This window comes from Schistocerca cancellata, chromosome 4 (genome assembly GCF_023864275.1).
Source record: "Schistocerca cancellata isolate TAMUIC-IGC-003103 chromosome 4, iqSchCanc2.1, whole genome shotgun sequence".
NCBI classification, from domain to species: Eukaryota; Metazoa; Arthropoda; class Insecta; order Orthoptera; family Acrididae; genus Schistocerca; species Schistocerca cancellata.
In genome coordinates, this window is record NC_064629.1 from 80,780,691 (window position 1) to 80,808,096 (window position 27,406).

Here is a 27,406-nt window from a genome sequence, read left to right on the forward strand (position 1 = left end):
TAACTTCCCAACAGTTTCTTTGTTATGCCTTTCTGTGACTCAGCACCCCATTATACAGTGAGTAGCAACTACCCTTTTCATTATATTGATAGATCATTTATGAATATAAAGAATTATAGGGGAACTATCACACTTCCCTGTGGCTCTCCTGACATCACTGTTGTCTCTGATGAACACACACCATTGAGGAAAACATGCCAGATTGTATTATTTAAGAAGCCTTCATGCCACTCACATGTCTGGGAAGCTCCTTAGACCCTGCTGAAAGAGCAGCCGCCTGTCCACTGACAGGGCAAATGGTCAAGGCTAGACTGCCATCCTCTACATCACTCTCTGCCTTGAGCAATGCAAACACATTACCACCTGCCACTCACCCTGTGGTGAGGGCAGACCCACTGTGTGAGATTATCATCAAGGTGCCTCAGCAGCAGAGCCCATGGGTGAAACAAGCGACACCTGAGGTTTCCCATGTGACGTGCCAGATTCTGCGTGACTGCTATACCCCAAGGCACCAGCCAGCCTGAAGATGGCTGACTATGACCAGAACCATCTTGAGCTCCTCCTGCACCCACACACAGCGCACACTCGTACTATCCACACTAGCACTACTAGTTTAAGAAATAACTATAAAACACACAGACGAAGCTAAGTATGTAACTTACTATCCTCCTGCTGTGTCACGAACTGAGGCTGTGCCTTACTGAGGTGTGTAGCTGGCTGTTCAAGAGAAATAACTGTGCTACATACTACATGCATCTAGACTTTACAGTTATTAAAATTCAATATTACACCTCTCAAATAGAGAAACAGCTGAGATTACACTTCTTAAATACAAAAACATGCAAGGAATTTATGAATTAAATTACAAAGAAAAGCCCAGAAAAAGCTAATTATGTAACTTGCTGCGCTGCTAGTCCATCACAGGCAGCAGCTGGTAGCTGACTAAGTTGAGATGAATGATCACTGGCCATGCCAAACAAACAAATTTCAACTATGCAACAAAATGGGTGAATCTACACTATACAGTTACTAAAACATGAATATACACCTCTTAACTACAAAAACACGCAAGTAATTTAAGGATCAGACTATAAAAAACCGAGCGAGGTGGCTCAGTGGTTACACACTGGACTCGCATTCGGGAGGACGACAGTTCAATCCCGCGTCCGGCCATCCTGATTTAGGTTTTCTGTGATTTTCCTAAATCGCTCCAGGCAAATGCCGGGATGGTTCTTTCAGAGGGTATGGCCGACTTCCTTCCCCGTCCTTCCCTAATCCGATGAGACCAATGACCTCGCTGTCTGGTCTCCTTCCCCAAACAACCCAACCTAACCCAACCCAACTATAAAAATCACAGAAAAAGATAAATATGTAAGTTGCTGCTCTGCTGTGCAAGTGTTGGATTCCTCTCTCCATTATCACAGCAATTAGATAGCTGAACAGTGCTGAGACATGTTCCTTCAACCTATTGTCCAGCCCTACAGTCAACATTTCAGTTCTGGGTTCCTCTTTCAAGATGGTACCTCAAGTATTTCACACCCAATTCATGGACAGCTTTCCTCCAGGAGGCAGAAAGTAACCAAAGGGAATGAATGCCCTGTGGTATCTGCTGACTTGAACCTGTTTGAGCATGCTTGGAACCTTTTGAAACATACAGTGTGTCACTGCAGGAATCCTTTTCTTACACTTGCTGTTGGGGGAGTTGCCATTGAATAATGAGATGGGCTCAAGCAGCAATGTCTCAACTACCTTGTGGACAGGACACTGAGGAGAATTCGAACATGTCACAATCCATAGGATGGAGCAATACAATTTTGAACATTACTCAGCAACAGATTTTTATTTTCCAGATGTAAAAATATGTGCCCTTTCAAATAAAAAATCTCTATCTGAACAGGCCTCATAAGGCACAACAGTGATCACAGCTCGTGGTCTAGTGGCTAGCATTGCTTCCTCTTGATCACGGGGTCCCAGGCTTCATTCCTGGCGAGGTCAGGGATTTTCTCTGTCTGGGGACTCGGTGTTTGTGTTGTCCTCATCATTTCATCATCATTCGGGTAAGTGGTGAGACTTGACAGTGCAAAGATTGGGATATTGTACAGATGTTGATAACCATGCAGTTGAGCACCCCGCAAACCAAATATCATCACAAGACATATTAGTGCTGACTGCCTGCTGTGTCATCCTGAGCCCAAAGGCTTCATTGGGGGAGGATATGGAGGGTGTGGAGTCGGCACACCACTCTCCTCTCCATTGTCAGTTTTTGTCACCTGGTGCCACTACTTCTCAGTGAAGTAGCTCCTGAGTTGGCCTCACAAGGTCTGAGTGCACCCTGCTTGCCAACAGTGCACTGCACATCCAGACAGTCACCCTCAAAGTGTTAGCCATGCCTGACAGTGCACTTTCAAATACATTTCCTTTATTTTGGGGTTATTATTTTGCTTTTATTTCACATTAGAGTTACTTTTATGGTTTCAAGACTCATTCTTTAGCTAAGAAACACACATTTATAGATATACATGTTGTGCAAACCTTTTTTGTGCAGCTTATATTCTCAAATGTCTCACAAAAATTGAGCTAGTTGATATAGTTATGTATATCAGTTTGGATTTTATTTCCATCAGTCAGTGAACACCTGAATACTCACAATGCCAGCTGATTTTTTTAAAGCAATCTGGCAGCTAAATGTACTTGACATACTTTTTTAGTTTTGATTTCTTTTATATCAGCACATTTTAAACAAATTTTGTGTGTTTAGGAGTGAGGCAGTGGATGAATGTGAATGGGATCAGCAGTCTGATTGGATGTTGGATTTTATATGTTTCCATCACAGGTGTTTCAACCACATAGGTTCAGAATATATTGGAAGGGGCAGTAATAACAATGGTTCTGACAACAACTTGTGTCTTAGCTACACTTTTAAAGAGGCAGAGCTACTTTTGTAAAGAGGCGGAGCTCTCAATTTTCAGCCTTTTTCACAACTGTGGGTGCTCTTTCAAAATTCCACTGTATCCTGCCATATTTTGACATTTAGTTTGTCAGCTGCAGCACACAAATATATGACTAATAACAAACTTGTATTTACAAGCAAGTCTTCATTCTTATGGCACTTGGAAAATGGAAATACTAGGTTCATCTAAAAAGTAATCAAAAAAAGGTCTGAAAACAGTTGCCAGGAAATGTTTATTGGAAGAGATACAGATATCTCTGGACTACTTTCAAAATAACTGTCACAAGAATTGAGAAGTTAGGTGGGTTGTCGTGGGGCTATAAAAAGTGATATCTTGAACATTTTTCATCAAGGGATCTAAAATGAGGAATGAAGTATGTATTGCACTATGAGGTTTTTGAATTCTTATCTGTTTGGTAGCTCCTCTTCTATCCATTGGTGGTTGCCACCACAGGGAAGTATGTAAATATATAGCTAGTCCACTTGAGTCACTCTATAGCTGCATCCTTACAATGCTTTCATTGCTCTCTGTTTGTATGTATCTGTAGATCTTTAACTGATTTTAAAACAATCTGTCTTCATGAAGAGTAATTACATATTCTGATATGCATTTATGTTATGGACAATCTCACAGGAATACCAGAGCAACAGATTGGCTGTACATGGAAATATACGTAAACAAACAACTTCCTAGTGAACCAACATTTACTAATGTTGATCACCCACTAAGGGCAACAGGAACTATCTCAGATGACAGAAATTAGGCAGGTGCATGAAGCAGGTTACAGGCCCTTGATTTTGAAGAAGTTCTTTTGGAACATGTTTCTTCCAAACAAAGAAGCAACACATGTGATTTCCTGATTTCCTGTGCAATGTATGTCAGTTGCATGAGTGTTGGCAGTTCCCACACAGTGACCATCTACACCTAGTTCCTGGTCAACCAGATTAATAATGAGTCGTGTTTTATGACAGAGACTACTGTTTTACACCTGCAATAGCCATTTATGGGCACTGTATATCCACACACTAAATGCTTGAGAAAATATGAGATACTCAACAAATGTTTGGGCTCAAATTGTTGGAGGCCACCCTGTTGGACCTCATGTCTCACCACATTGTGATGTTTCTGTAGAATGTCTTGCCCAAAGTTCTCAAAGATTATCCATTGCAAATGGACATTAGTATGTCATACCAATATGATGGTGCTGTAACACAATTTGATGATCTTACCTGAGCATCCCTTACAGACATCTTCGCACAGAGTAAATGGAAGGGGATGCCAAATCCTTTGGTGTGTATGTTCTCTTGATCTCACCCTTCTCTTCTGTTGACAATGGGAGGATTGGATATGGAAAGGGCTTTCTGTACTCAGCACTGATAAAAAAAGGTAGATGAGCTTACTGAGTGCAATGTAGTATAATCTGGTACAATGCAGAGGCAGCATGGAATTTTATAAAGGATAAGACAAAACATGGCTCAACATTGAACAATCTCTACTCAAGTTGGTGGTTGTCATTTTGAAAATTTATTGTAAAGTATTTTGGCTCCTCAAAGCTGTAATGACACAAATTTGGTTTTTTATTTGACTGTAATTGTCCATAAAGCTGTCCAAATTACTCTATTTTTTTATTTTATTTTGCCTACTGAATATCAAAAAGATTTATCACAAGAACAGAAAACAAACATCATTCTCAGAGTGCTATATAAAATATATCTTACACTTATGACCTTAGGGGTCTTGATAAAAAATGTTCAAAATATCATCCACTACTATGCCCCAATTTCTTTAATTTTTTTAATTTTTTTCTGCACACAATAGCACCCCTTGCACATGATGTTATTAGAACATGAAGTGTGTAGTACTGTGGCATTTTGCAATAGGTTTGAATGAAGTATTTTTCAAATATCAATATTATTTACACAGGTTCATCATACTTTTTTTATGAGAACTGTTACTTGTTTACAGTTATAAAGTTTTGAGTAGATGTGCCTTTTATAATGACAAAAATTAAGGACATCATCTCAGCTTATGGCTGATGATATTATTGATGATAAAAGATGTAGAAGCAGATTTGATATTTTTTTACACAGAGTCGTTGTTTCCAACACCGTCATTGTTTTTGCAAATGGTTGCTAAGAAGGTGACACTGTTAGTGAAGATTATTTTTATGATTGATTTAATGAACAAAATAAAGTTATTCATTTTAACAAGGCAGATGTTTTCAGTCTAAATTTCTTGAAATATTTAATAGCTATGGATCATCACTCACCAAAAATATGAATATTGTTACTCACTGAAAAGTAGAAGTATTGCATTTACAATAGGCACACACGAAAGAAAGAAAACTTGCTGGCTTTCAGAGTCATCCTTTGACAAGCTAGAGGAAAACGCAAACACACACACACACACACACACACACACACACACACACACACACACACACACACACATATTGTTTGCTAAGTCATGGAATCTTTGTTTTTAAGATTCCATGACTTACCAAACGGGAAAGCGCTGGTAGATAGACACAATAAAAAAAAACACATAAACACACAGACAAAATTTCAAGCTTTCGCAACCAACAGTTGCTTCATCAGGAAAGAGGGAAGGAGAGGGAGAGACATAAGGATGTGGGTTTTAAGGGAGAGGGTGAGGAGTCATTCCAATCCCGGGAGCGGAAAGACTTACCTTAATATATTTTTCCCATGTGGAATGTTTCTTTATATATATATATAAATGTCTTTACAAATGTCTGTGTGTGTGTGTGTGTGTGTGTGTGTGTGTGTGTGTGTGTGTGTTTGTTTTTGTTTGTTTTTGTTTGTTTTTCCTCTAGCCCGTCAAAGGATAACTCCAAAAGCTAGCAAGTTTTCTTTCTTTTGTGTGTGCCTTTCGACAACTCAATACTTCTGCTTTTTGGTGAGCAGTCTCCTTCACAACTCAATACTTCTGCTTTTTGGTGAGCAGTCTCCTTCAATCTTAAATGAATTACATTCTCCAAGAACTTTCCTACAGCATGAATATTATTATTTTCATTTGTGAATGGACTGCTTTGTCCATGAAATCTAGTGAATAAAAATAAGGAAATACTTTGGACAAGAAGTTGGGGAATAAGTCAATATATTGCAACATATCCAGAGATAATGTTGTGCCAGGAACAGTTTGAAGCTAAGCTCCTTAGCATAGACATAGCAGTTACCCACATAACTAATAAGACAGATGTTTCTTAAACTACTGAATCTTCAGGAGTTTTTGTTGACTGTGCTAGTTTTGACCTTATTTTTAGTAATAGCAGTACAATAATGCAGCAGCACTGTTTGCCAGAATGTGTGATGAGACAAGCCAGTGTTATCATAGAATTTGATCAGCCACAGCGTGATTTGCATTGAAATCACATAAAGTTCAGTTTCAAAATGATGGAGCCACATTAAAACAAAACAAGATATTTTATACTCTTTACTCACAGACTCTTAGAAGTCTAGGCAGAAGTAGCTCAACATCAGAAAAGATGTAACATGATAGGCACTTCAGTAGCACCATTTTTTAACCCTCTGTCACTCATGCAGATGACACTCATCATCCACATGACTCTCCCACTCAATTTTGTCTGACAGGACAGGATTGAGATCGCACCATTTTCAGTACCTTTCTGTTAACTCTCCAGCAGTTAGCTCCAATCACTGTTGGCTTTCAGTTACGAAATATACATTATTTATGAAACATTATTATAGTCTGGAGGATACCAGTCATCTGCGTGAGCTCTGCTGCCTCAATCTGAAACAAAGTAAGTCTGTATTACTTTATTGCTTTCCAAGATTCAATCGATCTTTCATGTGCATAAATTTGGGCTTATTGAAACTGACTGCAGTTACCTTCCATGTTACCTAGTATTCTGTTTATTTTTAGATTTTGGAAGAAATGTCAAAAGCAAAAAAACCTCGGACAGAGTTTAGTAGAGATCCTAATGTATGGTTGGAATGGTTCAATGAGCTGAGTGATGAAGATGCTCACAGTGATAGCACTGACTCAGAGGCTGAGGACTGTGTTTATGAAAGAGGTTATGATTCAGTAACAGAACAAGAAGTACCAGAGAATGATGAATATGAGTCACAGAAAGAAGTAACTCAAGAGGTTGCATTTCTTTTAGGGAAAGGTGGAATAACAAAACGGAGGAAAAATAAATATCCTACCATTGTTAGAAGCAGATCTTGTAATATTATTATGCATTTGCCTTAACCAAAAAATCAAGCTCGTATAAAAAAGACAGAAATAGAAATTCAGAATTTTTTCTTGGATGAAAACATAATAAGCATTATCACAACATGCACTAATATATCCATCAGTGAAGTTCATGGTAACTTTTCTAGGGAAAGGGATGTGATAGAGAACAGAGCTTTCATTGGTTTGTTATATCTGTGTGGATCTTTGAGATGTTCTAGGAAGAGTATATCGAACTTGTGGGATAACTCAAAGGGAAATGGACTTGAATCATGTTATTTATGCATAAGTGGAAACCGATTCAGGTTTCTGTTGAGATGTCTTAGGTTTGACAATATCCTTGATAAAGGTGTTCGCAGAGAGACTGACAAGTTGGCTCAGAGAGGTACTTGAACCTTTCACGAACAATTGCCAAAAATATTTTTCACCCAGTGAATATCTTACTGTTGACGAACAGCTTTTGGGATTTAGAGGAAGCTCTCCATTCCATTCACGCAATATATCCCTAGCAAACCAGTGAAGTATGGGTTAAAAGTGTTTGCTTTGGTTGATGTAAAAACAGCTTACACTTTGAATTTAGAACCGTACGTCGGTAAGCAACTAGAGGGACCATGTAATGCCACTAATTCAGCTGAAGATATTGTTCTTCGAATGGTCGAACTGTTTAAAACTTTAGAATATATTATACTGTGCATGAATATTATATGTATTATATTTAGATTTAATAAAAAATCATAAAATCAGTCATTAAGGCCATTCAAAGTATACAAATAGACCACTTGCTTCTTGGATGACACCTGTCATCCGTGTAAGTGACCATGTCACGAATTTTCACGTGAGTAAAGGAGGGTTGAAAAGCACCAATACAAGAATATACCACACACTGCTCTTTTAAGGCAATAGTACTCAAAATGTAAATATATTAAAGATATAAAATTCTTTTACAAGTTAAAATTGCATTCCAGATTGGGTCTCAAAACCCGATCCCAGCTTCTCATCAACTGAACTATCCAGGCATGCTTCTGAGCTGTCCAGCCACATTTTATGACCTGACACACAACTTCAGGCTGACAGTATCCATCTCCTACTTTCCAAATTCCTCAGAACACCTTATTCCCACATAACATAGCACTGCTGGTGGAAAGGATGTGGTAGGGAATGATTTAACCACAATTGAAGAGCTTTTTTACAGGTGAAGTTTTCACTTCACAGTTCACTGTTACAAAACTCCTTGATAGATTAAAATTATGTGCTTCCACTCCATAAGACAAAATATTCCAATTCTGTGGCTAAGTCATTCTTCACCAATCGATGCTTCCAGGAGAGGTAGATCATCAAGAAAAATAGCAGAGTTTCTGTTGAATTTGGAAATGAGATAAGATGTATTGGCAGGTAGAGGTTGTGTGACATGCCTATATACACTCCTGGAAATTGAAATAAGAACACCGTGAATTCATTGTCCCAGGAAGGGGAAACTTTATTGACACATTCCTGGGGTCAGATACATCACATGATCACACTGACAGAACCACAGGCACATACACACAGGCAACAGAGCATGCACAATGTCGGCACTAGTACAGTGTATATCCACATTTCGCAGCAATGCAGGCTGCTATTCTCCCATGGAGACGATCGTAGAGATGCTGGATGTAGTCCTGTGGAACGGCTTGCCATGCCATTTCCACCTGGCGCCTCAGTTGGACCAGCGTTCGTGCTGGACGTGCAGACCGCGTGAGACGACGCTTCATCCAGTCCCAAACATGCTCAATGGGGGACAGATCCAGAGATCTTGCTGGCCAGGGTAGTTGACTTACACCTTCTAGAGCACGTTGGGTGGCACGGGATACATGCGGACGTGCATTGTCCTGTTGGAACAGCAAGTTCCCTTGCCGGTCTAGGAATGGTAGAACGATGGGTTCGATGACGGTTTGGATGTACCGTGCACTATTCAGTGTCCCCTCGACGATCACCAGTGGTGTACGGCCAGTGTAGGAGATCGCTCCCCACACCATGATGCCGGGTGTTGGCCCTGTGTGCCTCGGTCGTATGCAGTCCTGATTGTGGCGCTCACCTGCACGGCGCCAAACACGCATACAACCATCATTGGCACCAAGGCAGAAGTGACTCTCATCGCTGAAGACGACACGTCTCCATTCGTCCCTCCATTCACGCCTGTCGCGACACCACTGGAGGCGGGCTGCACGACGTTGGGGCGTGAGCGGAAGACGGCCTAACGGTGTGCGGGACCGTAGCCCAGCTTCATGCAGACGGTTGCGAATGGTCCTCGCCGATACCCCAGGAACAACAGTGTCCCTAATTTGCTGGGAAGTGGCGGTGCGGTCCCCTACGGCACTGCGTAGGATCCTACGGTCTTGGCGTGCATCCGTGCGTCGCTGCGGTCCGGTCCCAGGTCGACGGGCACGTGCACCTTCCGCCGACCACTAGCGACAACATCGATGTACTGTGGAGACCTCACGCCCCACGTGTTGAGCAATTCGGCGGTACGTCCACCCGGCCTCCCGCATGCCCACTATACGCCCTCGCTCAAAGTCCGTCAACTGCACATACGGTTCACGTCCACGCTGTCGCGGCATGCTACCAGTGTTAAAGACTGCGATGGAGCTCCGTATGCCACGGCAAACTGGCTGACACTGACGGCGGCGGTGCACAAATGCTGCGCAGCTAGCGCCATTCGACGGCCAGCACCACGGTTCCTGGTGTGTCCGCTGTGCCGTGCGTGTGATCATTGCTTGTACAGCCCTCTCGCAGTGTCCGGAGCAAGTATGGTGGGTCTGACACACCGGTGTCAATGTGTTCTTTTTTCCATTTCCAGGAGTGTAGGTCATTCGGTAAAACAGTTGGGTGCAAAATATGTGAGTATGGTTCAGAGTCCCAGTCCACTGTTGTCATCTCTCAGGCAGTTTTATAACAGCACACTGTTGAATGTAAGTGTAAAACATAGATGTAGAGGTAGAAGATTCATTCTGTATTGTGAAGGTACTTCTTGCTTAAATCTATGCAGTGCACACAGAATACAAGGTAAAAATAATATGCCAGATGTAAACTAAAAACCTAAATACAGCTTTATCAAGATGGCATTTCAGGTCTCTTAGGAGTTAACAGAACATATTACATTCTCATACATGAATGGTATGGTTATTACCATGACTGTTCTCAACATTTGCTTGACATTTTATTGTGGATTTATAAACTTTGTATATCACTTCCTTCCACACTCTTACATCTCACATACACCAACAGAATGGTACAATGTATATAAATAAATGAATAGATTCATGGAACAGATTCTTATGAAGACCCTCTGGTACTGAATTTTAATATGTATGCAACTTGATGGTATTGATACATCTATCATAAATTTTGCACATGGTTCACTTACAAGTCAATGTTGAGCATTTGAATTTATTTGGTCTATCAAAGTAATGATAAACTAAGCTACATTACAAGTAAACCTGTGTAAGCATCCATTTTATTTAGAGGCTGGTTCACTGCCTCATATCTAATGTTCATCATTTGTATTTTTTCTGCAGTTTAATGAATATATTGTTACATAATCTTGTTATTCATTGTTTTTTGTCAATCTTTCACTTGAATTCATTCAGGCTTCCTTATTTTGAAATTCACATTGTAATATCAAATCTGAAGCCCATCCTCTGATTAGCTATTACATGTTTCAGATACAGAATCAATGGCAGTCAGAAAGTTGAATGTCGGGTCCATTCAGGGCAAGCAATGACATCTCCCACATCAGAAAATATTGTGTACATGAAAGGTATGAAGTATATAAATTAATGTTCATTATCATATTGCAGATTTTACTCTAACATGTAAAATACAATTTTATTTAATGTTAGAGACTTTTATTCTGATTTGGTTTAGAGAAAACTATGTGTTTATTGTTAATATCATTGTCTAAGATGTTGTGATAAGACTGACAAAAAATTAAGCTAAAACACCATATTTTAGCTGGTTTATGGCCTACATACATGTTCTCTACTACTCACAGTCTCATGGTAAGTAAACCAGGCTCTACATTTTCTCTGTGTGGGTGGTATCTGATGAATCACATTTCTATAGGTACAGCAGCCATTTTGTGAGGCATTTGTGGCATTATGAAGAGATATGTATCACGCAAATAATAATGAAATTTAATAAAGCTTCACTGGAAGGTTGGGGTATCCTGCTTCATTAATGTGTAATGTTTTCCCCATTTCTTAAGTGCTCTATGGCACCAAGTATGACAGTATCTCATTACTTCACTGCCCATTGTTTTATATCCTCAAAAGCCTTGTTGTGTTACTCTTTTCATTTCCAGACAAACTAGTTTTTCAGTAGCATAGGTAGGTAGTGCTATTTAATAACTGGTCCTTCACAGCCTCCCTCTAGAGTTCACACTGACTGAGAAATCCTCTCAGCTACTTTTTGCATCTAAAAACAAGGTGTGCCTGCATAAGTCTAACCTGTTCTTTCTTTCTGGTTTTGGACTTTTTTCCATTTACCATAATTCTAGCACTTCCTCTAGAGTGTCTACAATCCTCCCCTGGTGACATTGCTATCAGTATCAGTATGTCACGCACAAAGACTGCTTTTCCAACAACTTCTTTCCCTAGAACTTTTTTGCCTAGCATGTGAATGAATTCACACACAGACACATTCAGACAATACTGCAGAACTTGATACTGACAGCTGCTTCTCCAATGCTGTTGTTGTTGTCTTCAGTTTGAAAACTGAGTTGATGCACGTCTCTATGCTAGTGTATGTTGGGCAAGCCTCTTCATCTCTGTGTAAGTAACGCAACCTACATCCAATTGAGCCTGCATGCTGTATTCAAGCCTTGGTTTCCCTCTACAATTTTTATTCCCATACTTCCTTCCATAAGCAAACTGACAATTCCATGATACATCAGGGTATGTCCTATCAACCAATCTCTTCATTTAGTTAAACTGTACCATACATTTCTTTTTAATCCAATTCTATTTGGAATTTGTTATTTTATCTACCCATTTAATATTCAGCATTCTACTATACCATAATATTTAAAAAGCTTCTATTCTCTTCTTGTCTGAATTGCTTATCATCCGTGTTTCACTCACGTACAAGGCTATGCTCTGGACAAATACCTTCCCACCATTTAAATTGACATTAGATTTTAAGAAATTCCCAGAGCCACTTCTGCCATTAGGCAAGACTAGGTGGCCAACTAGGGCTGCAAAATTTTAGGTGTGGTATTGGATGGAAAAAATTAATTTCAGGTCAAACAGGAAAAAAAATTGAGCAAGTGAGAAGAAAAAATGAAAAAGAGGAAAAATTAAGACATTGAGTTGTTTTCAAAGTCAGACAGAACAGTTACATAATGAGTTTTTACTTACTTTTACGAAAGTAAGCACATTCCTGTACCTAATTTAAAACTAAACCAGTGGCCATTGAATATGAAACGGAAACAAACATGACTTTGATTCATCTCTGTTGATTGCTGGAGAAGGGCACGTGCACTCACTTGTGATCATCTTGCGATGTGATACTATACCTCCCTCAGTGCTCCTTTTTGTTTTTGTCTCTTCAGATCATTTGTCAAGTGTCAGTTGCATTGTGTGGTTCTGTTGATGTTTTTAGTTCTGTTATTATTTCCTGTGGTTAATTGATCCCATATTCACAAACTAGGTTGCTGAATGCTGAAAGAGATGAGATTTATTCCTCATTCTAAAACTATTTCAATTGAAACAGAAGCAAAACAACACCACAGTTATCCAGATAACCTAATCTGATGTTTTGGTATGCCTCCAATCAGTATTATCATAATTTCTAAATTCAAGGGAAAATTAAGTCACACCAGAAAATAGTTCCACACCCTTATTAGTCCATTTTCTTGTAATTAAATAAGTAATTGATGCCAGATTTGGTTGATCTGGTATATTCAATTGAGTTCTAGTTTAAAATGTTCAGCAGAATCTTCCTGTTCCACAAATTGATGACAAAAAATAAGAAACATAAAGAAATAAGCATTTGTTGTCCTCAATTACTGTTAAAGCAATTGAGAACAAAACATGATAATTGAGGACTATCCCCAGTTTAATGATTAAAAGTATAATAGGAAATTTGCATTGTTGTGCCATTGGATGCTGGTGGCAATGGCCTTGGAAATTCCCCTTTTTTCAGAAATGCTTTCCTTGCTATTGCCAGTCAGCATTTTATACCCACTCTACTTCAGCAATCATCGGTTATTTTACTGCCCAAATAGAAAAACTCATCTATTATTTTTAGTTTCTTGTTTCCTAATCTAATTTCTTCAGCATTGCCTGATTTAATCCAACTACATTACATTGCCCCAATTTAGTTTTGTTGATGTTCATCTTATAATCTCTGGCTGTTCCATTTGGTTGTTCTTCCAAATACTTTGGCATCTCTGACAGAATTACGATGTCATCAGTAAACATTGAAATTTTTATTTCTTCTCCATGTACTTTCTCTTTCCAAATTTCTCCTTTGTTTTCTTTACTGCTTCCTCAATGTACAGATTGAATAACATCAGAGGTAATCCACAACCCTGTCCCACTCCCTTCCCATATACTGTGTCCCTTTTATGTCCTTCAAGTCTTATAACTGCATTCTGGTTTCTGTACAAGCTGTAAATAACTTTTCATTCCCTGTATTTTACCCCTGTTACTTTCCAGAATTTCAAGTATTATAGCACAGTTAACATTGCCATTCACTTTATCTAAATCTACAGATGTTTTAAACATAGATTTACCTTTACTCACCCTATCTTGTTGGGTAAATTGAAGGCTTAGTATTGCCTTGCACGTTTCTACATTTCTCTAGAACCAAAACTGATGTTTCCCAAGATTGGCTTCTACCAGTTTTTCTGTTCTTCTGTGAATAATTTATGTCAATATTTTGTAACCATGACTCATTAAACAGATAGTTTGATAGTATTCACACCTGTCAGCCTTTTGCATTTTTGGAATTGAAATTATTACATTCTTCCTTAAATCTGAAGGTATTTCACCTGTCTCATGAGTCTTGCACATCAGTGAAATAATTTTGTCACGGCTGGCTCTCAGAAGTAACTCATGCAGCAGGACTTACCATTGGGTTGCTTGTATACCTTTATCACTAAAAATTTGAACATCTTTGAACTTTTTTAAAAATTCTTCCAGATATTGTGCCTATTCCATTACAGGAGAAAAGTTTGTTCATTCCATAAGCATCCAAGATTAAACTAACATCACCATTTTTCATTTCAGAGAGAAGGATTATACATTGGATTGATCACCTTTCTGTCTCTTCTAGCTTTAAAAGATTTTTTTTATTTTTTTTTATTTTTTTTATTTTATGTGTGTGTAGTGTGGACTGAAGAGATCATCCTTGATGACTTATTCTTCTAGGATGGCATGTAAGGATAAAAGGAAAACACTTTATTTATTACACATTCAGTTAGGCTTGGGCACGCAATGGGTCCTTTAGCCTGCTGTCTTTGGTGATGTCTGTCTCCTGTGGAGGGTGAAATGTGTCAAGGCTGTTATGTGTGACTGCTTCCTCGTGTTATGACAGATTGCCTATGGGGGGTGAAACGTTATTGACTTCGGTACGCGATACTTGTGCCATCTTGCAGGGTTTACCGTTCCTACCGACTGTAATTGTCGAACTTCGTCCCTAAGGGCATCGATCTTGTCAAAAACTCGTAGAGCCTTGTCACGGACCTTCTCTTGTATGGTGGTCTCGTGGAGTGCGGTGCGGATGTCGATGTTTCTTGTCCACCATGGAGCTCCTGTGATCCATCGATAGCAAATGTTTTGCAGCGCTTGGAGTTTGTTGTAGTTGGAGACGCACGTAGTTCCCCACGAGGTGGAGCCATACAACATTGTGGGTTCCACCGTTGCCTTATACAATTGGAGTTTTGTCTTAGGGTTGAGATCCTTACTCTTCAGGAACGGAATCAACGACCTGGCCATCTTCTGGGCTGCCGTCTTCTTGTCGTCAATATGCTGCGTAAAGAGTAATTTTTTGTCGAGGTAGACACCGAGATACTTCACTCCCGGCGACCATGGGATAAATTGGTCAGCTATTTGGAGTCTGTCGTTGAGAACTGGTTTCCTCCGTGTGAACAGAACGGCTGCCGTCTTCGTCGGGTTGATCGTTATCTTATTGTGCAGCACCCAGCGTTCCATTACAGCAAGTTGCTGTTGCATCCTAGCGATGAGCTGGTCCAAGTGTCGTCCAGTTGTCAGAAAGGCCGTATTGTCCGCATAAAAACTCGCCGTAACAAGGGGGACTGTTGGGATGTCATTTATATACAAGTTGAAAAGTAGAGGCGAAATGACAGAGCCCTGCGGAATTCCTGTGGAGATCAGTTTCATTTCGGAGTTTTTATCGTCGACTCGGGCATACAGTTTCCTGTCCTGCAGAAAGCTGTCTATGAGTCTAATGTAACAATCCACAAGAGGGGTAGTGCGATGCAGTTTGACGATAAGGTTGGGCCGCCACACCTTATCGTAAGCTTTTTCGATGTCAAGGAAGACACCAATCGTGAAGTGCTGCTTGTTGTATCCTTCTTGTATCCGTTCGGTGATCCGTAGAAGTTGAAGTTCGGCAGATAACTTGTCCTTGAAACCGAATTGTTCGGGTCGTATAACATCATGAGCTGTAAGCGTGTCATGGAGCCTCTTCAACAGCACTCTCTCGAGCACCTTGCCAAGGGTCGGCAAGAGGCTAATTGGCCGGTAACTGTTGGGTTCTGCTGGGTCTTTACCTGGCTTGGGTATTGGAACTACTCGAGCCGTCTTCCATGCCATAGGAAAATATCCCTGCAGAAGGCAGCTGTTGAGAATCCGGGTAAGGAGCACAGTTGGCTTCCTGGGCAACTGTTTCAAATCGGTGTTGCTTATGGAGTCGTTGCCCGGCGCATTATTCCGAGTCTTCCGGATAATTTTACGGATCTCTGCTGGTGTGGTGAGTTGTGGGCGGCTCTGCACAGGTGCAGCACGAAGAGCAGTCCATTCTGCTGTAACGGCGGCTTCCTGTTCCTGCAGGTGGACGTCGTTCATGGGGGTCGCTGGTGTAGACATCTGTTCTTGGTAAGTCGTAGCATACAGCTCCGCCTGAGCGAGTTCGTCATAGAGGAGGCCATCTGGTCCTCTGATGGCTCGTTTAGGTGGCCGCTGGTGTCGTATGTTCTTGACTACCTGCCATTCGTTCTTGGTTCGAAGTAAGAATTCATCCATCTTATCTTCCCAGACCTGCTGTCGCCACTCAGCCACTCTCCTGTGCAGTTCTCATGTTAAGACGTGTGTTTCTCGTCGATCGATCGGGTTTCTATAGCGGAGCCAACGTCGCCTGCTCCTGTTTCTCTGTGTCTTCAGTTCTTGGAGTAGAGGCGGGAACTCGTCGAAAGCTACTACAGGGTAGACCGTGTGAGTAGTTGCCCTCCGTTTGGCTACCTTTATCTTCTGCGTCAAAGTTTGTACCGCGATGTCGATGGCTTCCGGTGTTGAAACGTCCTACATTGGGCAGATATTGTTGTCAAGATATATCCGAAATTGACCCCAGTTCAGAGTTTGTGAAGTTGGGGCCGGAAGGTTGGCCGTTGCGTTTTCCACTATACTGATAACAGGTCGGTGGTCAGACGAAAGATCGTCGACGGTGCGGAGCTGGAGGTTCGTCTCAATATTTTTGATGACAGCAATATCTAGGACGTCTGCTTCTTGCCGATCGATGTAAGGAATCCGTGTGGGCTCTCATGGACCATGGACTGTGATGCCCTGTACTTCTTCCATGGCAATCAAAGTTCGTCCACGAGGGTTCGTACGCCGGGAATTCCACGCGACGTGCTTGCTGTTAAGGTCACCTCCGAGGAAGATTTTGTCAAAATTGGTGAAGATACTCCGTAGGTCGTCTGGCTCTAGGTTTTTACCGGGGCTGTTGTACGCTGCAATGAAAGTGATGTTGCCAGCGGTCGATCGAACCGTTACCGCTATTGCCTCCAGATGTTGGAGGTGAGGTAGTGTTTCATGATGGTGCCGCAGTTCCCTTTTAAGCAGAACTGCGGTCCCTCCACCTCGTTGGCCTTGTCTGTCCGTTCTATAGACGTACATGTTACGAAATCTGAGCTCAGTTGTTGGACGAAGGTGCGTCTCCGATACAAGTGCGATGTCGATTTTGTGACGTTGTAAAAATTCAGTGAATTCTGTTTTCTTGTGTTTCATTCCGTTGGCGTTCCATATACAGATTTTCAGGTTTCTCGTGGTCCCAGGGCGATCCATCTTAAGGTGTTCCAAAGGCCTTCAACACACTTTCGATTAAAGAAAGTATCCCCACTAGTTGTTGCTGCACGGCGGTGAGAAGTTTCGCGACATCAGAGAGCGCTGGAGCTATAGATTGCATCAAATGAGCTGGTGAGACGTAGGTGTCCGGTTCTAGTCGGCGTGGTGATGCTGCGTGGGTGTATGAATAATGCTGGCGGTGCTGTCGAGGTGGAAGTGCTTCAGGAGGAGGCTGTGTTACTGGCTGCCGTGTCGCCGCCGGCTGTTCTTGTGGTGGTTGCTGTCGGTGGGGCGGAGGGTGTGGCGTCAGGTTGGAGTTCCGTATTACACGAGTCCTCCGTTGAGAGGGCTGCGGGGAAGACCGTTGTGTGTATTTCCTGAGAAGTTCCTGGTACTTCTGGCAGCCACGCCACGTGGCAGGATGGTCCTTTTCACAGTTAGCACATTTCGGCGGAGCCCCTCGGGGATGAGTACATGCTGAAGATCGGTGTTGCCCTCCACATCGAACGCAGCGAGCAGGCAAGCTGCAATAATTAGCTGTATGTTCGAATCGCTGGCAGTGGCGACATTGAACAGGTCCTTCTTGTCTGTTGTAGGTTTCAATAACGACTTTAGTATATAGAAGGTATTTGATGTCGTAAATCTTGTAGTTTTCCTTTTGGGCTGGCAACGTGACACAGTACGCATCTTGAGGTCGTAATTCCTTCGTCTTGTCGTCTCCATACGTTCTGGAGCATCTGTAGTATCTTCCGTCGCAATAGCCGCATAACGGTTGGAAGTTTTCAGTTCTTCTGGACGTTGTCGCTTCCGAGAGTTGTTCTGCTTAGGAGAAGCGTTGAGTCATTTTCTTTGGCGAACTAGTGTAAATTCACCCTCTCTGTTGGTGGGCTGCATGGTCCAAACTTCTTCAGAGGAGACTCTCTCCATTTCGTCGTCGTCGTCGTCGTCTGGTGGAGAAAATTGTTCCACGTCGTCTACTTGTTCTTCATGCTGTGAAGGAGGAACTGTACTAGTGCGGTTCTCGTATACTTGCTGACTTTGCAGAATCATGTGTTGTATTTCACGTCTCAGTTCCCGTTGTTGCCGATCGTTCTGTGTTAGCTGATGTCTCTCGTCAGAGGGGTTTGACGTATGTTGTCCTCCGCTCTGCATTCGCGTATCGCTCGTCATGGTCCTGTCCTCATTATGTTGCCTGTCAGAATCCGTTGTCGTTGCAGGGGTCGTCGCCATTGTATCCGTCCTGTTGGGAGCGGCCGCCAGGACGGTCGGCGGGGCAGGCCCCACCGACCGGCCAGCGGCTGGCCCCGGCGCGACCGAGCCGGCTGGCTCGGACGCGCGCGTTCCGTTGTCCGCACTCATCGGCATCGCGCGCTCAACTGCTTTAAAAGTCTAGTAGTGAGTGCCATGTGTTTCGAATCCATGCCAGATGGCAAGGACCTTGATTACCACTAGAGGTCTCTGCAGCCATCATGCCATAAGCCATGACTGCACACGCTCCTGGCCAGCGTATAATGTGAGGGCGCCACCGGAGCACGTGGTCCCAGCGGCCAATAGTGATGTACCCTATCATGTATTTAAGTGCCTGCCCCTCTCTCAGCAAGGCAGCCTGATATTCGCAAGAGTCTCTCAATATCTTGCTTACACCCATCGTGTTTACTTTGCTTGTTTTCATGTCCGAGTGGTTGTTGTTGATTTCGTGAGGTTTTTGCTTGTGACCCTGTTGCTTCTTGCGTGTTGCTGTTCTTGGTGTCTTGCTCAGTCGTCTGTCGTTGTGTGTGTCCATCCTTTTCCTTGTTTGTTCGTGGGCTGCTCCCATTTGGTCCTGCCGCACTTTGGTTCATGGCCAACCCGTGACCAGAACGGTCACGGTTACAACAAAAAGTATCTGAATTTCTTTATCTGTAACTTCTCTCCCTGCCTTAAGAATATAATAATACTTAACAGAAAATGCTATATACTCTGTAACAGTTACTGCACACTTGCTGCCCTATATTATGTCAGGGTTGCTGAATAATGTTTTGCTGGGTCAAGGCAAATGCTTTGCCATTCAACTGTGTCCTGCCTGAATACTACTTCCAAAGGATATAATCAGATTTTCATCATTGCTTGCTGGTTAACATGTCCAATGGATTTTTATGTCTGCACTGTTTTCTGTTTAGTACCAGTCAGGGCCGGTTAAAGAACATCTTTCCATACAAACAACTTCTCATTTGACACCCATTCTTTCTCCCTTTCCTCTCATACACCTTCACCTGTGTCAGTTTTTGTTACTAATTGTAATAGCCACTGTACACAAATCTTGCACTAGGGCACCCCTAGCACCACTCTCAGCCTGTCACACAAGGAGTGGATTGTTGATTGGGTCTTAAGCTGGCTGACATACCACTGTACCTTCTATCACCTGACCTCTAAATGTATCACTCTGTAACTGTAAATGTATTGTCTCACCAAGGGTGTGTGTGAGTATTTGAGTGTCTTTATAATTATGTGTGTGAATGCTACTAGAGAAACAGCAATAGCTGGAAAGCTACTGTAAATTTTGTGTCTGTTGTATGTTTCTGTGCAGCACACACCAGTCAGCTGTGAGTGAGTGTTTGCCTTTCCTTTACTTTATGTATTATTCCATTGCTTTTGTGTTGCTATATTAACATACACATTACAGACCAATCATGCCTTGAACCTCCTTCACACTGATATTGCCATTTGTCTCCTTCTTTTTATGAATATGTTTCTAATTTTAGAAATTAAACTCTACCCCTTGGATCATGAGCAACTCTAGACTGTACATGACTGTTGCATTTCCCTCAAACACCATATCATTCATTTGAAATAATCTGGTCATCAATGGGACATTAAGTCCTATATTCCTTTCTTCAATTAGCTGCTTTTATAGTGTAACATGCAGTGTGCTGGCTTGTGAGACAAGAAAGGGAGCCAGGCTAGAATTAAAACTTTGAAGCAGATTAACAATTGCAGCTGGTGCACCAGCGACCCTAAGTGTGGCTTTTAGACAGTTTCCCACACTTCTTTCAGCAAATTTTGTGTGTTTACCCAATTTGTGCCTCAGAAAATATGATCCAGGGACAGTTAAAATAATATCACACACATAACTATGTTTATACAATTCACAGATGGATAATGCACATGACTTCCATCACTGAGGTACCTGAGAACTGCAATGACAGGAAAAGCATCTGTCCATATAATTAAATAAAAAAGAAAATTTTCCAAAACTTGCATACAGCAAAGCCTGTCCTAGTTGATGTAAATGCTAAAAAAATCCTTCTTCCATTATTGTATCTAAAAACAAATATGATGTAACTTACCAAACGAAAGCGTTGGCATGTTGATAGACACACAAACACACGCACAAAATTCAAGCTTTCGCAACCAACAGTTGCTTCATCAGGAAAGAGGGAAGGAGAGGGAAAGACGAAAGTATGTGGGTTTTAAGGGAGAGGGTAAGGAGTCATTCCAATCACGGGAGCGGAAAGACTTACCTTAGGGGGAAAAAAGGAACGGTATACACTCGCGCATACACACACACATATCCATCCGCACGTATACAGACACAAGCAGACATTTGTAAAGGCAAAGAGTTTGGTAGTTTCACTTTGTATTCACCTTCTCCTTTTTACCGTAATCTACCATACAATTTTATCCCACCTATATATACCCAATAATACGTAACCCACTTCCAAACCATAACCAAAAAATGTTTTTTCTGCTTTCAACACTACCGCTGCTACAAAATCCACCGTTTCCAATACACAAACGGTTCCTTTTACCTACTGATATCTCTGTGTGTGTGTGTGGGGGGGGGGGGGGGGGGGGGGGGCAACCGTTGGTTGCGAAAGCTTGAATTTTGTGTGTGTGTTTGTGTTTGTTTGTGTGTCTATCAACATGCCAATGCTTTCGTTTGGTAAGTTCATCTTTGTTTTTAGATATCTTCTTCCATTATTGACTATACAAGCTCTCTGGTATAGTTAGGACCATTCAGTATTTCTGGAAATTTTCCTTGATAATTCTGTCTTAGCACTTCCCAAAAATCCTATCCAACTTGAGGTTGGCATGGATGTTGTTCTGCTTTCTTAAAAACTATTACAGACAAAGAATCTTTTTTAAATTCAGCATATATAAAGTATGTTTTCCATGTGCTCATCTGACAAGTATCAGTCTTTACTTTGATACCCATTTCAACAAGATTGGATTTTCTGTTCCTCATCACAAAATTGTGATAGAGTTGCCTTAACTATCCTAAAATATCCACAGGATATCCTTTCATACTACAGTTGAATTTGTAGAAACTGCCTGTATCCAGGGACAGAGTAAAGCTAGTAGAGTTGATGCAGGTAGAAGAGAAGATGCACTTTCCATTTTCATACTTGTCAGTGTGTTGCAGCAGCAGTCTGTTAATAGCAATTTAGTATCTGTAGAAGACATGTGCTGCAAATTCTGTAGAAACTGTGAGCATATTCACAAGTTTCAAGAGGGAATATTCTTCCCGACTGGCTGATGTAAGTGTCTAAAATTACATGAACATAATGCAATATTGTTATATAGTGGGCATGCCAAGAAATTAACAAAAAATCAAATGATGCAAGTGATAGATAGGTTAGTGGTAATGGCGTGTGGAGTGTTTAATGCTAGTAAGGTGTTTTTACACTGGAAAGTCAAGGTGCTTCTTCTTCACTACCACCTAAGGACACTTAACACATGAAGGCAGTAGGAGAGGAGACACAAACCTGAAACAGGTATCAACTTGTGTTGTTGTGGTCTTCAGTCCTGAGACTGGTTTGATGCAGCTTTCCATGCTACTCTATCCTGTGCAAGCTTCTTCATCTCCCAGTACTTACTGCAACCTACATCCTTCTGAATCTGCTTAGTGTATTCATCTCTTGGTCTCCCTCTACGATTTTTACTCTCCACACTGCCTCCAATGCTAAATTTGCGATCCCTTGATGCCTCAGAACATGTCCTACCAACCGGTCCCTCCTTCTTGTCAAGTTGTGCCACAGACTCCTCTTCTCCCCAATTCTATTCAATACCTCCTCATTAGCTATGTGATCTACCCATCTAATCTTCAACATTCTTCTGTAGCACCACATTTCTAAAGCTTCTATTCTCTTCTTGTCCAAACTTTTCACTTCCATACATGGCTACACTCCATAAAAATACTTTCAGAAATGACTTCCTGACACTAAAATCTATACTCGATGTTAACAAATTTCTCTTCTTCAGAAACACTTTCCTTGCCATTGCCAGTCTACATTTTATATCCTCTCTACTTCGACAATCATCAGTTATTTTGCTCCCCAAGTAGCAAAACTCCTTTACTACTTTAAGTGTCTCACTTCCTAATCTAATTCCATTAGCATCACCTGACTTAATTCGACTACATTCCACTACCCTCGTTTTGCTTTTGTTGATGTTCATCTTATATCCTCCTTTCGAGACACTGTCCATTCCATTCAATTGCTCTTCCAAGTCCTTTGCTGTCTCTGATAGAATGACAATGTCATTGGCGAACCTCAAAGTTTTTATTTCTTCTCCATGGATTTTAATACCTACTCCAAATTTTTCTTTTGTTTCCTTTACTGCTTGCTCAATATACAGATTGAATAACATTGGGGAGAGGCTACAACCCTGTCTCACTCCCTTCCCATCCACTGCTTCCCTTTCATGCCCCTCAAGTCTTATAACTGCCATCTGGTTTCTGTACAAATTGTAAATAGTGTTTTGCTCCCTGTATTTTACCCCTGCCACCTTTAGAATTTGAAAGAGAGTATTCCAGTCAACATTGTCAAAAGCTTTCTCTAAGTCTACAAATGCTAGAAATGTAGGTTTGCCTTTCCTTAATCTTTCTTCTAAGATAAGTCATAGAATCAGTATTGCATCACGTGTTCCAATATATCTACGGAATCCAAACTGATCTTCCCCGAGATCGGCTTCTACCAGTTTTTTCATTCGTATGTAAAGAATTTAGTATTTTGCAGCTGTGACTTATTAAACTGATAGTTAGGTAATTTTCACATCTGTCAACACCTGCTTTCTTTGGGATTGGAATTATTATATTCTTCTTGAAGTCTGAGGGTATTTCGCCTGTCTCATGCATCTTGCTCACCAGATGGTAGAGTTTTGTCAGGACTGGCTCTCCTCAGGCTGTCAGTAGTTCTCATGGAATGTTGTCCACTCTTGGGGCCTTGTTTCGACTCAGGTTTTTCAGTGCTCTGTCAAACTCTTCACGCAGTATTGTATCTCCCATTTCATCTTAATCTACATCCTCTTCCATTTCCATAATATTGTCCTCAAGTACATCGCGCTTGTATAGACCCTCTATATACTCCTTCCACCTTTCTGCTTTCCCTTCCTTGCTTAGAACTGGGTTTCCATCTGAGCTCGTGATATTGATACAAGTGGTTCTCTTTTCTCCAAAGGTCTCTTTAATTTTCCTGTAGGCAGTATCTATCTTACCCCTAGTGAGATAAGCCTCTACAGCCTTACATTTGTCCTCTAGCCATCCCTTCTTAGCCAATTTGCACTTCCTGTTGATTTCATTTTTGAGACGTTTGTATTCCTTTTTGCCTGCTTCATTTAATGCATTTTTATATTGTCTCCTTTCATCAATTAAATTCAATATTTCTTCTGTTACCCAAGGATTTCTACTAGCCCTCGTCTTTTTACCTACTTGTTCCTCTGCTGCCTTCACTACTTCATCCCTCAAAGCTACCCATTCTTCTTCTAATGTATTTCTTTCCCCCATTCGTGACAATTGTTCCCTTATGATCTCCCTGAAACTCTGTACAACCTCTGGTTTAGTCAGTTTATCCAGGTCCCATCTCCTTAAATTCCCACCTTTTTGCAGTTTCTTCAGTTTTAATCTACAGTTCATAACCAATAAATTGTGGCCAGAGTCCAAATCTGCCCCTGGAAATGTCTTACAATTTAAGACCTGATTCCTAAATCTCTGTCTTACCATTATATAATCAATCTGATACCTTCTAGTATCCCCAGGATTCTTCCATGTGTACAACCTTCTTTTATGATTCTTGAACCAAGTGTTAGCTATGATTAAGTTATGCTCTGTGCAAAATTCTACCAGACAGCTTCCTCTTTCATTTCTTACCCGCAATCCATATTCACCTACTATGTTTCCTTCTCTCCCTTTTCCTACTCTCGAATTCCACTCACCCATGACTATTAAATTTTCGTCTCTCTTCACTACCTGAATAATTTCTTTTATCTCATCGTACATTTCATAAATTTCTTCATCATCTGCAGAGCTAGTTGGCATATAAACTTGTACTACTGTAGTAGGTGTGGGCTTCGTGTCCATCTTGGTCATAATAATGCGTTCACTATGCTGTTTGTAGTAGCTTACCGTTCTCCTATTTTTTTATTCATTATTAAACCTACTCCTGCATTACCCCTATTTGATTTGTATTTATAACCCTGTATTTGCCTGACCAAAAGTCTTGTTCCTCCTGCCACTGAACTTCACTAATTCCCACTATATCTAACTTTAACCTATCCATTTCCCTTTTTAAATTTTCTAACCTACCTTCCCGATTAAGGGATCTGACATTCAATGCTCCAATCTGTAGAACGCGTTTTCTTTCTCCTGATAACGACGTCCTCTTGAGTAGTCCCCACCCGGAGATCCAAATGGGGGATTATTTTACCTCCAGAATATTTTACCCAAGAGGACGCCATCATCATTTAACCATACAGTAAAGCTGCATGCCCTCGGGAAAAATTATGGCTGTAGTTTCCCCTTGCTTTCAGGCTTTCGCAGTACCAGCACATCAAGGCCATTTTGGTTAGTGTTACAAGGCCAGATCAGTCAATCATCCATACTGTTGCCCCTGCAACTACTGAAAAGTCTGCTGCCCCTATTCAGGAACCACATGTTTGTGTGGCCTCTCAATAGATACTCCTCCATTGTGGTTGCACCTACGGTACAGCCATCTGTATTGCTGAGGCATGCAAGCCTTCCCACCAGCGGCAAGGTCCATGGTTCATGGGGTATCAACTTACTATGCTGCAATTTCATTCTTACAGGGTAGTATAGTATGTCTACATCATGTGTATTGTGCTTGCAAATTAGACACATCATGCCAAATATCAATAATTGGATAACAAATCAAGCCTCTTGCAGTGAAGATTTGAGAAATGTGGCCAATGCTGTATTGAATAAAACTATTTCTTTGCAGGCAGCAAGCAAGAAGTTCAATTTTTCTGAGAAAACTGTAAAGACTAGAATAAAAAACAATAATTTCTCTAAAGAACATCTCAGACTTCTATAATAATCAGGACTTCAGGCCAAAAGTAGTGGTAAAACATATTCTTGAGCTCCAGGCTGTAGTATTTGCTCCATGAAGAAGAGATGTTAGAAAGATAGCCTAAAATATAGTGGACATACTCGATTTAAAAACTACACACATCAAAGAAAGTTTTGCATCACCCTGGTTCCCAGAACTCCTGAAGATAGACATTGACTGTGGACGTTCTATCACAGACACAGTTCCTGTGACTGTTCAGAGATGTCACTAAACCCACCCAAAGATGTAAACAACGATGCATGAGCAGCTTCCATTAGACAGAGGGGGTCTGACAGCTGATAAGTTCCAGTCATTCCACCAGGAAGGAGGTAAAAGGCTCATGTTGCCTGTAGTTCAACCATGCCTAGACAGTCAATACTGCGATTCGATCATGTCCACATTGTCACTTTGTGCCAGGAAGGGCTGTCAACAAGGGAAGTGTCCAGGTGTCTCGGAGTGCACGAAAGCGATGTTGTTCAGACATGGAGGAGATACAGCGAGACTAGAACTGTTGATGACATGCCTCGCTCAGGTCGGCCAAGGGCTATTACTGCAGTGGGTGACCGATAACTATGGATTATGGCTCAGAGGAACCCTGACGGCAACACCACCATGTTGAATAATGCTTTTTGTGGAGCCACAGGACATCATGTCATGACTCAAACTGTGTGCAATAGGCTGCATGGTGCACAACTTCACTCCTGACGTCCATGGCGAGTTCCATCTTTCCAACCACGATACCATGCAGCGTGGTATAGATGGGCCCAACAACATGCCAAATGGACCGCTCAGGACTGGCATCACATTCTCTTCACTGATGAGTGTCGCATATGCCTTCAACCAGACAATCGTCGGAGACATGTTTGGAGGCAACCCGGTCAGGCTGAACACCTTAGACACTGTCGAGCAAGTTCAGCAAGGTGGAGGTTCCTTGATGTTTTGGGGTGGCTTTATGCGGGGACAATTTACACCGCTGGTGGTCATGGACGGTGCTGTAATGGCTGTATGATATGTGAATTCCATCCTATGACCAATATTGCAACCATATCGGCAGCATATTGGCAAAGCATTTGTCTTCATGGATGCCAATTCGCACCCCCATCATGCACATCTTGTGAATGACTTCCTTCAGGATAACAACATTGCTCAACTAGAGTGGCCAGCATGTTCTCTAGACATGAACCCTGCCGAACAAGCCTGGGGTAGATTGAAAAGGGCTGTTTATGGACAATGTGACCCACCAACCACTCTGAGGGATTTACACCAAATAGCCGTTGAGGAGTGGGACAATCTGGACCAACAGTGCCTTGATGAACTTATTCCAATTTTCTGTACAGGTTCCAGAACTCTCGGAACCGAGGTGATACTTAACAAAGATGAGAAAATGGTGGTAAAACTATGGCTAAGTTCCTTTTTAAGAATAAATTCTGAGCCCTGTATAAAGAAAAGTGAAGGTTATTCTCTACCAAGAACGGAAGGCATGAACAGGAAAGAAGTATCTGATGACTTTGAACTTTTGACCCATGTGTAGAATGCTGATGAAACTGGACTCAAGATAAAAACTTTTGCTGGACAAGTAATTGCTCATAAGGGTAACAAAGATATTAAAGTTACAACATCATATGAGAAAGGCAAG

The 27,406-nt window shown here is 41.5% G+C and overlaps 1 protein-coding gene across 2 annotated transcripts in view; it reads left to right on the forward strand.

Moving 5' to 3' along the window:
* Positions 1–27,406, forward strand: part of LOC126183774 (uncharacterized) — a 485,018-nt gene that overhangs the window by 357,218 nt on the left and 100,394 nt on the right. For both annotated transcript variants that reach the window (XM_049926010.1, XM_049926009.1), the window contains one exon: positions 10,868–10,962. In XM_049926010.1, the coding sequence (XP_049781967.1) occupies positions 10,868–10,962 (95 nt within the window). The remainder of the gene's footprint in view (positions 1–10,867; positions 10,963–27,406) is intronic.